Raw genomic sequence first — 12,554 nt, 5'->3', positions numbered from 1 at the left:
TTTGGACGAAAAAAACGACCATGTATAGTAAGGCGTTTTTAGCCGAAAAAAACGACCATGTATAGTAAGGCGTTTTTCACCGAAAAAAAACAACCATGTATAGTAAGGCGTTTTTCAACGAAAAAAGCGACCATGTATAGTAAGGCGTTTTTCAACGAAAAAAACGACCATGTATAGTAAGGCGTTTTTCAACGAAAAAAGCGACCATGTATAGTAAGGCGTTTTTGGACGAAAAAAACGACCATGTATAGTAAGGCGTTTTTCAACGAAAAAAACGACCATGTATAGTAAGGCATTTTTGTACAAAAATAACGACCATGTATAGTAAGGCGTTTTTGGACGAAAAAAACGACCATGTACAGTGAGGCGTTTTTCAACGAAAAAAACAACCATGTATAGTAAGGCGTTTTTCAACGAAAAAAGCGACCATGTATAGTAAGGCGTTTTTCAACGAAAAAAACGACCATGTATAGTAAGGCGTTTTTCAACGAAAAAAACGACCATGTATAGTAAGGCGTTTTTGGACGAAAAAAACGACCATGTACAGTGAGGCGTTTTTCAACGAAAAAAACAACCATGTATAGTAAGGCGTTTTTCAACGAAAAAAGCGACCATGTATAGTAAGGCGTTTTTCAACGAAAAAAACGACCATGTATAGTAAGGCGTTTTTCAACGAAAAAAACGACCATGTATAGTAAGGCGTTTTTGTACAAAAATGACGACCATGTATAGTAAGGCGTTTTTGGACGAAAAAAACGACCATGTATAGTAAGGCGTTTTTAGCCGAAAAAAACGACCATGTATAGTAAGGCGTTTTTCAACGAAAAAAACGACCATGTATAGTAAGGCGTTTTTCAACGAAAAAAACGACCATGTATAGTAAGGCGTTTTTGTACAAAAATGACGACCATGTATAGTAAGGCGTTTTTGGACGAAAAAAACGACCATGTATAGTAAGGCGTTTTTAGCCGAAAAAAACGACCATGTATAGTAAGGCGTTTTTCACCGAAAAAAAACAACCATGTATAGTAAGGCGTTTTTGGACGAAAAAAACGACCATGTATAGTAAGGCGTTTTTCAACGAAAAAAACGACCATGTATAGTAAGGCATTTTTGTACAAAAATAACGACCATGTATAGTAAGGCGTTTTTGGACGAAAAAAACGACCATGTACAGTGAGGCGTTTTTCAACGAAAAAAACAACCATGTATAGTAAGGCGTTTTTCAACGAAAAAAGCGACCATGTATAGTAAGGCGTTTTTGTACAAAAATGACGACCATGTATAGTAAGGCGTTTTTCACCGAAAAAAAACAACCATGTATAGTAAGGCGTTTTTGGACGAAAAAAAACAACCATGTATAGTAAGGCGTTTTTGGAAGAAAAAAACGACCATGTATAGTAAGGCGTTTTTCACCGAAAAAAAACAACCATGTATAGTAAGGCGTTTTTGGACGAAAAAAAACAACCATGTATAGTAAGGCGTTTTTGGAAGAAAAAAACGACCATGTATAGTAAGGCGTTTTTCAACGAAAAAAACGACCATGTATAGTAAGGCGTTTTTGTACAAAAATGACGACCATGTATAGTAAGGCGTTTTTAGCCGAAAAAAACGACCATGTATAGTAAGGCGTTTTTCACCGAAAAAAAACAACCATGTATAGTAAGGCGTTTTTGGACGAAAAAAAACAACCATGTATAGTAAGGCGTTTTTGGAAGAAAAAAACGACCATGTATAGTAAGGCGTTTTTCAACGAAAAAAACGACCATGTATAGTAAGGCGTTTTTGTACAAAAATGACGACCATGTATAGTAAGGCGTTTTTAGCCGAAAAAAACGACCATGTATAGTAAGGCGTTTTTCACCGAAAAAAAACAACCATGTATAGTAAGGCGTTTTTGGACGAAAAAAAACAACCATGTATAGTAAGGCGTTTTTGGAAGAAAAAAACGACCATGTATAGTAAGGCGTTTTTCACCGAAAAAAAACAACCATGTATAGTAAGGCGTTTTTGGACGAAAAAAAACAACCATGTATAGTAAGGCGTTTTTGGAAGAAAAAAACGACCATGTATAGTAAGGCGTTTTTCAACGAAAAAAACGACCATGTATAGTAAGGCGTTTTTGTACAAAAATGACGACCATGTATAGTAAGGCGTTTTTAGCCGAAAAAAACGACCATGTATAGTAAGGCGTTTTTCACCGAAAAAAAACAACCATGTATAGTAAGGCGTTTTTGGACGAAAAAAAACAACCATGTATAGTAAGGCGTTTTTCAACGAAAAAAACGACCATGTATAGTAAGGCGTTTTTGTACAAAAATGACGACCATGTATAGTAAGGCGTTTTTGGACGAAAAAAACGACCATGTATAGTAAGGCGTTTTTAGCCGAAAAAAACGACCATGTATAGTAAGGCGTTTTTCACCGAAAAAAAACAACCATGTATAGTAAGGCGTTTTTGGACGAAAAAAACGACCATGTATAGTAAGGCGTTTTTCAACGAAAAAAACGACCATGTATAGTAAGGCATTTTTGTACAAAAATAACGACCATGTATAGTAAGGCGTTTTTGGACGAAAAAAACGACCATGTACAGTGAGGCGTTTTTCAACGAAAAAAACAACCATGTATAGTAAGGCGTTTTTCAACGAAAAAAGCGACCATGTATAGTAAGGCGTTTTTGTACAAAAATGACGACCATGTATAGTAAGGCGTTTTTAGCCGAAAAAAACGACCATGTATAGTAAGGCGTTTTTCACCGAAAAAAAACAACCATGTATAGTAAGGCGTTTTTGGACGAAAAAAAACAACCATGTATAGTAAGGCGTTTTTGGAAGAAAAAAACGACCATGTATAGTAAGGCGTTTTTCAACGAAAAAAACGACCATGTATAGTAAGGCGTTTTTGTACAAAAATGACGACCATGTATAGTAAGGCGTTTTTAGCCGAAAAAAACGACCATGTATAGTAAGGCGTTTTTCACCGAAAAAAAACAACCATGTATAGTAAGGCGTTTTTGGACGAAAAAAAACAACCATGTATAGTAAGGCGTTTTTGGAAGAAAAAAACGACCATGTATAGTAAGGCGTTTTTCAACGAAAAAAACGACCATGTATAGTAAGGCGTTTTTGTACAAAAATGACGACCATGTATAGTAAGGCGTTTTTAGCCGAAAAAAACGACCATGTATAGTAAGGCGTTTTTCACCGAAAAAAAACAACCATGTATAGTAAGGCGTTTTTGGACGAAAAAAAACAACCATGTATAGTAAGGCGTTTTTGGAAGAAAAAAACGACCATGTATAGTAAGGCGTTTTTCAACGAAAAAAACGACCATGTATAGTAAGGCGTTTTTGTACAAAAATGACGACCATGTATAGTAAGGCGTTTTTGGACGAAAAAAACGACCATGTATAGTGAGGCGTTTTTAGCCGAAAAAAACGACCATGTATAGTAAGGCGTTTTTCACCGAAAAAAAACAACCATGTATAGTAAGGCGTTTTTGGACGAAAAAAACGACCATGTATAGTAAGGCGTTTTTCAACGAAAAAAACGACCATGTATAGTAAGGCTTTTTTGTACAAAAATAACGACCATGTATAGTAAGGCGTTTTTAGCCGAAAAAAACGACCATGTATAGTAAGGCGTTTTTGGACGAAAAAAACGACCATGTACAGTGAGGCGTTTTTCAACGAAAAAAACAACCATGTATAGTAAGGCGTTTTTCAACGAAAAAAGCGACCATGTATAGTAAGGCGTTTTTGTACAAAAATGACGACCATGTATAGTAAGGCGTTTTTAGCCGAAAAAAACGACCATGTATAGTAAGGCGTTTTTCACCGAAAAAAACGACCATATATAGTAAGGCGTTTTGGTCGTTTTTTTCGGCTAAAAATTTCGTCCAAAAATGTCTTACTATACATGGTCGTTTTTTTCGGTTAAAAACGCCTTACTATAAATGGTCGGTTTTTTTTGGCTATAAATTTCGTCCAAAAATGCCTTACTATACATGGTCGTTTTTTTCGTCCAAAAACGCCTTACTATACATGGACGTTTTTTTTGGGCTAAAAACGCATTACTATACATGGTCGTTTTTTTCGGCTAAAAATTTCGTCCAAAAATGCCTTACTATACATGGTCGTTTTTTTCGTCCAAAAACGCCCTACTATACATGGTCATTTTTTTTGGCTAAAAAAAACGCCTTACTATATATAGATAGTCGTTTTTTTCTGGCTAAAAACACCTTACTAGGTCGTTTTTTTCCGGCTAAAAACGCCTTACTATACATGGTCGTTTTTTTCGTTGAAAAACGCCTTACTATATATATATGGTCGTTTTTTCCGGCTTAAAACGCCTTATTATACATGGTCCTTTTTTTCGGCTAAATGTTTTGTCTAAAAATGCCTCACTATGCATGGTCGTTTTTTTCGTCCAAAAACGCCCTACTATACATGGTCATTTTTTTGTCTATAAACGCCTTACTATATATATAGTCGTTTTTTTCGGCTAAAAACAGCATTCTGTACATGGTTGTTTTTTTCGGCTAAAAACGCCTTACTATATATATATATGGTCGTTTTTTTCCGGCTTAAAGCGCCTTACTACACATGGTCGGTTTTTTCGGCTTAAAACGCCTTACTGTACATCACCGGTGTCAAACTCATTTCACATGGTGGGCCACATACGGCCTCGGTAGATGTCAAGTGGGCCGGACCATTAAAATCATACTATACTTTGCTATAAACAACCACCACAATACGTCTTTCCTTTGTTTTGGTATAAAGAAGCACAAGAACATTTGGAAAATGTTGAAATTTAATGAACCTATCTTTTACAAAACATTTCATGAAGCACCTTACTATGTTATCTGATTACACCGCAACACACTCTACGGTCAGAGGTAAAAGTTCAGTGTTAAATGCAGGCTGTCACTCAAGTATCTTTCACAATAAAGGAAATTTGTCGGCAAGCGTTTTTTTACCGTGGAAAAAGTACAAAGTCAAAATGGAAGACATTTCGCTGGGAGTCCTTAAATTTATCTTTGTCCTGTTCTCATTTTTCAAGATTGCTTTTCATCCTCATCTTCTCATGTTTCGTCCTAGCCCATTAGCAGGAAGAACAGCGTTTTACTTTGTAAACAGCTGCAGTTTCCTGCACTTGGACGTCCTGTCCGGTCTGAGTGTACTTCCCGAGCTAGCCGCTATTGCTAGGAGTCCTTGACGCTGGTTTGGCTGCCAAAGTGTTTGGCGCTGGCGCCGCCTGGCCGGGCACCGTCGGCCACTGCCGTGCTGCAGCGCATTCTGCCGGTAAGCAGGCGCGCATCAGAATGTGCGTTGGCCACCGTGTGGCGCCGCATGCCGCCCGCCTTCTCCAGGTAGGCTTCGCCCTCATGCTCCACCAGGGGCGCCAATGACGAGCACACGTCAGGGTAGGATCCATCACCGAGCAACCAGGGCAAACTGCTGCCGCAGCACTCTGAACACAAAACAAACAGGACAAACAAACCTTACTAAGAACCAGAACCAGAACCCCCGTCGTAAGCAAGTCTTGAAAAAGAATCCTAGAACCTTCAATATGAACCAAAGCTTTTTCAACAACAAGACTCTGAATCAGACCCTTGTGAAGAACGGCACTCTCAGCAAGGATTGAAGCTTTACTGAGGACCAGACCCTTCAATAATCCAGAGTGGACCCGACCCTCGGTAAGGACTGGAACTTTACTAAGGACCAAGCCCACAATAAGGACTGGAACTTTACTAAGGACCAAGCCTCAAGAACAAGTAGACCCACATTAAGGCTTACATTTTTAATAAAAACTGGAGGCTCAAGAACAGGGCTCTCAATAAAAACTGAGCCCATTCTAAGAAACTGAAGAAGCAGACACTCACTGAGGACTGACTAGTCAACAAGGGCAGAACTTTTATCCTCAGTAACTACCAAATCCTGACTAAGAACCTTATTAAAAGGATACTTGACTCCTATTGCAGTTTTTAGCAGTAAAAAGTTCACATTTTGTCTAAAATGACTTTGAGTAGTGTATCGCCTGAAAAACTTGACATAAGCTTAAAATGGACCTTCACTAAAGCCCAGGACCTCAAATAGAACCATCCCTACAAAAACTGATCATGGCGATTGGGGATGGGCGGCCCAGAACCTCCATAAGAAATAGACCCTTAATAAGGACCAGATGGGACCAAAGGACAGGACATTCAATAGGACTAGTTCGTGCTGGACAGGAAGTGTTGAAAGTAAAAAAAACCTGAGCGGCATTAAGACTTTAATCTTGTGCTTGTGATCCTCTTTGGTTTATTTGTGTCCTTTGCTTCCAGGAATGAGCACAAACACATTCCTGACGGCCTAGCCTCTTACTATGAAATCTTACCATGAAACATTGCTAACCCATCTCGCGCCAGCCAAACCAAGGCTGTGTTCCAAATTGCTAATGTTAATTAAGGCCTGGTCCTCGGCGACAGTCTGGTCCTTAGAAAAGGTCACATCCTTATTGGCAGCGAGGTTCTGAAAAAGGGTCCCAGACTCTTTAGTTGTTATTAAGATCCAGTTTGAATTTATATCCTGGATCTTAATAACGGTCTGGTTCTTGTTGGGCAATGAGCCTGAACCTTGTTGAGGGTGTGGTTCTTTTTGAGGGCTTGCTCGTTAGTGAAGTTGCACCTCTTATGGAGGGTCTGGTCCTTAAAAAAAAACAAAGAGACTGCTTGTTAGTGAAGCGAAACTAGTTCCAGTCTGAGAGTTCTCTTCATGGTTTGGGTCTTAATAAAGTGATGGTCCCTAATAAAGGGTAGAGTCGCGAAGACATCCGGTCCTTATCACGGGTCCAGTTCTTAAAAAGGATTTGCTCCTTAATAAATTTGGCCCTTACTAAGGTTGGTCTTGTCCCCGAGTAAAGGCTCAGCCCTTTTAGCTCGTGTTTAGCTCGTTAGTGAAGTTGCACCTCTTATGGAGGGTCTGGTCCTTAAAAAAACAAAGAGACTGCTTGTTAGTGAAGCGAAACTAGTTCCAGTCTTTATTGAAGGTTCTGTTCATGGTTTGGGTCTTAATAAAGTGATGGTCCCTTAATAAAGGGTAGAGTCGCGAAGACATCCGGTCCTTATCAGGGGTCCAGTTCTTAAAAAGGATTTGCTCCTTAATAAATTTGGCCCTTATTAAGGTTGGTCTTGTCCCCGAGTAAAGGCTCAGCCCTTTTAGCTCGTGTTGAGACCATTGAAGGTCCAAATTTTTATTTAGATCACGGTTGTTAAAGTTCCTATTGAGGGTATGGTTCTTAGTAAGCGGTAAAATCATTAGTGAGGATCTGGTTCTTTGAAAGAGGCCGGTCTTTAGAAAAGTACGACTCACTCCTTCTTGAGGGTCTAGTCATTAGAAAAATGGGGCCTGCCGCGAGAGTTAGCGTCACTGTTGGGAAACCTGCTAATTTGCTAACGAGCCAAAATGCCGTTAGATCGGCAATCACAACGCACCCGAGGGCTGGAGCTCCACGGTGACGATGTCGCTGAGGTACGGTGACACCACCATGGCCGTCAGGCGCTCCAGATGACGGAAACGCGAGCTGGACTCTGCGCCAGACTCGCGGACCCCCTACAGGATGCGTGCGGAAACACATGACATGCATTACGGTGACCCCCTGCCATGTCGCGCTTCATGTTTTTTTGATGCTACATGTTAGCATGAGGCTAGCAGACTACAACTTTTGTCATTCATTCGTGAATGACGATGAGGATGACCTGCAGCACCAGCAACATGTGCGTGATTGGGGGCGGCACGTTCTCCGCGCTTTGCAAACTGTCCTCCAGGGGGAGCTTCAGCAGCACCAAGTCTCGGAAGGCTAACAGGGCCATCTGTCGCACCGACAGCTCCTGACCCTGCGTTCACGCACGATTACCACACACCCACACACACACACACACACGAGTCAGCGAGCGTTGATCCGAACAGGAAGTGAGGCGCGCGTTCGATGACGGCATCACCTGTAGCGGGTAAAAGATGGCCTGCAGGGTGGGCAGCGTCTCAGTGAAGAAGCATCGCCACGTTTGGCTCACCGCCGCTAGCTGCTCATCACCTAGGGGGGCGGGGCATGCATGAGGTTACCATGCCAACCAACAGCTGACACCACCACTCCCCCCCCCTCACCAGAAACGAAGATGCGCTCTAGAAGTTCCGTCAGGCCGCCCGTCAGCAGACGATTCTGAAGACGCAAATGCACGACAGATCAGCTTCCTGTCTCCGCCGCCGCACTTCCTGTCGCGAGGACGACGATACTGTAACAGACCTGCAAGTAGTCCGTGACAAAGGAGCCCATCTCGCTCTTCAGCAGCCACCTGGAGGACAACAAACATGGCCGCCGCACATCAGGCAAACTCGACCAACATGGCCGACAAGAAAGCGGAATAGGACGCGAGCAAGGATGATGATGATGATGATGTCACCTGATGTTTTCATTCAGCGTGTAGAGCTCATTCGGCTGCAGAGCTCCGCCCCGGAAGACTTTCATCACTGCTGATTGGACGCTGAGGACACAGGAGGAGGAGCTACGCCATTTTAGATGATGCTAATGAAGTTGGTGTTTTCTACTGTTTGTGAGCTAGCTTGCTATCATTAGCATCCACACAAATCTGATGTGTGTGTGTGTGTGACAGGAAGTGACCTGGCAGTCCGACACTACCGTTTCCCGTTTACCATCTTACTCGCTGCTGACAAGAGCAGGAAACACTCTCACACACACACGCACACGCACACACACACACACACACACGCACATCTATCAAGTGCACGCACATATGCATAAATAAGATGAACCTCGTAAGCAGGAAATACACACTTCCTGATTTGACACCATACACACACACACACACGCACACACACACACACAGAGGGAGAGTTTTGAAAAGTGCATATGTACCAATTCCAGATAGTGCTGTTGCATGTGTGTAGCGTGTTGGGTCCAGCGTTGATGCGGGTCAAGTCGGACAGAACTGGGGAACTCATGAAACGTGGTCTGGAGCGCCGGAGAGATCCCATCATGCCCCTTTTGCATCACCTCACGTAACTCACACACACACACACACACATTTCACATCCTGTCTGGAGCATGCATGTTCAAACTTTGCACTCGTTGGAAGTGTGAGATTTGACAACAGATAATTCTTACCTGGATGCACAAAAAAAAAAAAAAAAAAAAACTTCCTCTCCTGTTTTGTCAGCTCGGACGCCTGCACTCACGCCCACGCAGCAGTGGAACGAGACATCAGCGGTGTGGTAACCTCGGCAACCAGATTCCTGACGACGTCTGCTTACGCCCACGGGTTGTCATGAGAAAAAAGAAAAAGGAAAAAAAACTGCAGCGCATGAACTTCCCGACTTAAAATCCTTCGTGTGACACGTGACAAGTCATCAACCGTTTGACGGGGCGACGCGCACGCGCACGGTCGACGGGCACAGACGCGTGGCTTCGACGTGGACATCCGGGCGCGCGCCTTGAACGTTTGAACTTACCTCGCGTCCTCGCGCTTCACTTTTTTTTTTTTTTTTTCCGGGCACCATATTAGATGACCCCAAATGCCGTCATCGCGCCCCGCCGTGACGTGACGTCCGTCATGAGCTCGTCAAACTTTTTGCCATGTTAAAAAGTTGCAAAGGTTAGAAAAGTGTCGCCCTTGCTTTCTTGCGCGGTGGCTTTCTGGCACCAAAGTGTTGGCGGGAGAACAAGCTTGACACACTGCACGCTTACACTTCCGGTCCGGACATTCTCAATAAAAGCTCAACTGGCCCCAAATGTTTTTTTATGATTATAGGATTGAAAACATAACTACTTTACATCTCCAATTATTATTACTTATGTTAAATAAACCGTCAATGAATATTTCACCGGAATTTCATCCTAAATGATTTTGGCTGTAAAATCAGTCAGCTGATTAGACGTGTTTCTTCTTTTACACACACACACACACAGGTTTATGCTCATATGTTACACACAAGGGCGATTTTCCTTCTTCCTGTAGTCACTGTCAACACTTGACTTGTCTCTGCGTTATTTCAAACAATTCACTCACTTCCTGCACGGCTGTGCGTGTCTTTGCAACTTGACTCCACACGCACTCTAAAACTGTTTTTGTGCGCGTGTGTGTTTTATTAAAATATTTTAAGAGGAGGTGGTTTGCAAGAGTGTGCCCACGTAGCAAAAGTTTTTTTTTCCACCTCGCCAAGCATTCCCAAACTGTTTTAATGGTTCCAAAGTTTTTCTTGTCACCATGACATTTTGAATATGCTAAAAATGTCTTGGCGACATGAATAACGGAGACAATTAAAATTGTTGGCAAACGTCTTTGCGACCATTTGCAATGCATTTTTCTACCTTGGCTAATACTGTAGTCGGAAATCTTCGTCCGGGTCTTAATGGCCACGGATTTGCAGACCTTTGCTGTTCAGTGAGATGCGACCTTTAGTGTGCGCGTATGACGACAGAAAAAGGAAGTCAACAGGGAGAAAATGAAAGTCAGAAGTCATTTAATGCAATCAACCCACGTGACGTCCTGTTGGAAGATGCAAATTAGATTGGAGAGCGCAGACAAAGCATCCGAGACTCTCACCACGTCAGTTTAAAAATAAACAACTAAAAATATTTACTTTGGAGCGCTCAGCCCGTCGTTAATGTATCGTCTGAGGTGCGGAGCTTCTGACCTCGCTCTCGTATTGACAAAGCGTCTTTGAGGCGTACGGTACAAAATAAAATACTTACAGCGAACAAACACGCTCGCTCCTCGGGTATTTTTTTTTTTTTCCTCACGTTCAGCTTCACCAAAGCAAGGACGGGGTCGCCTGTGGATGACGTCACAATCGTGCATTCTCTCCTGGGTTGACTCGCCGCGGCGCTCTTGATAAAATAAGACACAGCGTCTTTTTTTTTTTTTTTGCATACTTGAATTTACTATTGGTGCCTTTACTGACCTGGTTTATAGTGCTGCGAGTTGAAGACGGTACCTTGTTTGTGTATAACCACCCGGCCGTCGGCGTTGCTGTTCGGTGAGGGCCGCGATCATGGGGGGAAGCGGCCAGTGCCTCTGCGGCCCCCTGTTGGTCATTTGGCGGTACTGCAGAGCTGAATGACAAACTCGAGAGGGGGAGTTCTTCTTTTCGTCAGTTTTCTGAAATATTATTATGTCTACAAATCAGGTGGAGCCTATCTGAGCAATTTTCCATCATAAATGTCGTTTGATACACTGTCGTCTTGCTCCTTTATTACGGTCTTCTTGACGGCGTCCAGTGAACAACTGTGACGTCACCTCAATGAATTGTAAGTGAAATTGAAATGAACAGGATTTAAAACACGCATTAATATTGTGTACACAAATACAACACAAATCGTCAGTTGTTTAACAAAAGGACATAAATACAGCTCGAAGTGTGACAAACAACGATTAAAAAAATGCGTTTTGGCACTACGTTCGCATGCTAATTAGCTTGTGAGCACCGATTTAGCATCGTCGCTACGTCGTTAGCAGTACACTAAGCTAGCGAGTTTCCAATAACAACAATTGAGAGAAAACAATCTCCGAAACACATTTCTAAATAATGCTAAACGCGAGCAGACTTGCTTTCGGAGGTGAAACGAAAGGAATGTAACTCAGGAGGACCAGGAGCAACGACCACGGTCGGGCTTTCTCTAATGACCGATGAAACATGGCGTCTGCTACCAACAATGCACCGCGATAACTAAATGACTATTCTAAACAGAATTACTATTAATGAAATGGACCAAAACGTTTACTGTGGGCAGAACAGGGTTTTTTCTGAATATAAAAACACATTTCATGTGCGATGTGTCCTGTGTGCGATACAAGACTCAGTCCACACTACCACTCCTGCTGCTGTTGTTGTGTGTTGTTTGAGTATTGTATTTAATAAACCGTTATTTTACTCTATTTTTTCCCCCCGAAATGGCACCCAAATTTCGTTGAATGCTATACAATGACAGTAAAGGCGATTCTGAATTCTAAATACTTATTATTTATTACTTATTTATACATGCTGCTTTCCATTTCCATTTTTTTTTAACATGACATTTGGTACGCATTCCATTCGAGCGTCCGTCATTGCGACGTGCTGCACATTGAACTCTTTGTGCTTGTATCCGAGTGAAAATAAAACATTGTTTCAAAATGATGCCACGTAGAGACCTTCGGGTCGTGGGTTTTTTGCACTTCTCTTCCAAAACGTGCAAATTCCACGAAAAGGTACTGTACTTTGTATCCGTTGAATTGATAATTGTTCATACTCGGAATAAAGTGCCCCTCTTGGGATTCAAAGTGTCAATATGTGTCAACTTTAAGGCAATGAACAAATATTTCACGTGTTATTTAAAAAAAATATTTCACGTGTTATTTAAAAAAAAAATTATTTAAAAAAATGTGATCAAGTTGGCTCACGATCGTTGGAAACGATTTTCAACAAAATGACGCCCTTGAAACCTTTTGTGCATAGCTTTTGTTTTCCCCTTAATAGCCTTTTGCCATTGTGAGCTCTTGGCAAGATGACAATTTGA

At 41.9% G+C, this 12,554-nt stretch overlaps 1 protein-coding gene and 1 long non-coding RNA gene across 2 annotated transcripts; both read right to left on the bottom strand.

Moving 5' to 3' along the window:
• Nucleotides 1-4,796: 4,796 nt before the first annotated feature.
• On the bottom strand, nt 4,797-9,802 carry LOC127598417 (proline-rich protein 5-like). Its single transcript, XM_052062260.1, has 9 exons — nt 9,509-9,802; nt 8,916-9,302; nt 8,443-8,523; nt 8,286-8,334; nt 8,147-8,201; nt 7,984-8,075; nt 7,741-7,878; nt 7,477-7,594; nt 4,797-5,474 (listed from the first exon to the last, which is right to left on the bottom strand). Exons 2-9 carry the CDS (start codon nt 9,035-9,037, stop codon nt 5,206-5,208), a joined length of 924 nt encoding a protein of 307 aa, XP_051918220.1. The 5' UTR covers nt 9,038-9,302; nt 9,509-9,802; the 3' UTR covers nt 4,797-5,205.
• Nucleotides 9,803-10,502: 700 nt separating this feature from the next.
• Nucleotides 10,503-11,638, bottom strand: LOC127598420 (uncharacterized). Its single transcript, XR_007961921.1, has 2 exons — nt 10,961-11,638; nt 10,503-10,886 (listed from the first exon to the last, which is right to left on the bottom strand). It is a non-coding gene; the product is annotated as an uncharacterized LOC127598420 (long non-coding RNA).
• Nucleotides 11,639-12,554: the final 916 nt, after the last annotated feature.

The sequence above is a fragment of the Hippocampus zosterae genome, chromosome 3 (genome assembly GCF_025434085.1).
Source record: "Hippocampus zosterae strain Florida chromosome 3, ASM2543408v3, whole genome shotgun sequence".
Classification (NCBI taxonomy): domain Eukaryota; kingdom Metazoa; phylum Chordata; class Actinopteri; order Syngnathiformes; family Syngnathidae; genus Hippocampus; species Hippocampus zosterae.
This window is presented reverse-complemented; position numbering and strand designations above follow the sequence as displayed.

What these genes read in the sequence shown, in the direction of transcription:
- LOC127598417 (XM_052062260.1), bottom strand. Translation starts at nt 9,037, where the DNA reads ATGATGGGATCTCTCCGGCGCTCCAGACCACGTTTCATGAGTTCCCCA. An exon ending in AGAGCGCATCTTCGTTTCTG is followed by an intron (nt 8,076 to 8,146) that starts GTGAGGGGGGGG and finishes CCGCCCCCCTAG; the next exon opens with GTGATGAGCAGCTAGCGGCG. An exon ending in CGTGGAGCTCCAGCCCTCGG is followed by an intron (nt 5,475 to 7,476) that starts GTGCGTTGTGAT and finishes TTTTGTGTTCAG; the next exon opens with AGTGCTGCGGCAGCAGTTTG.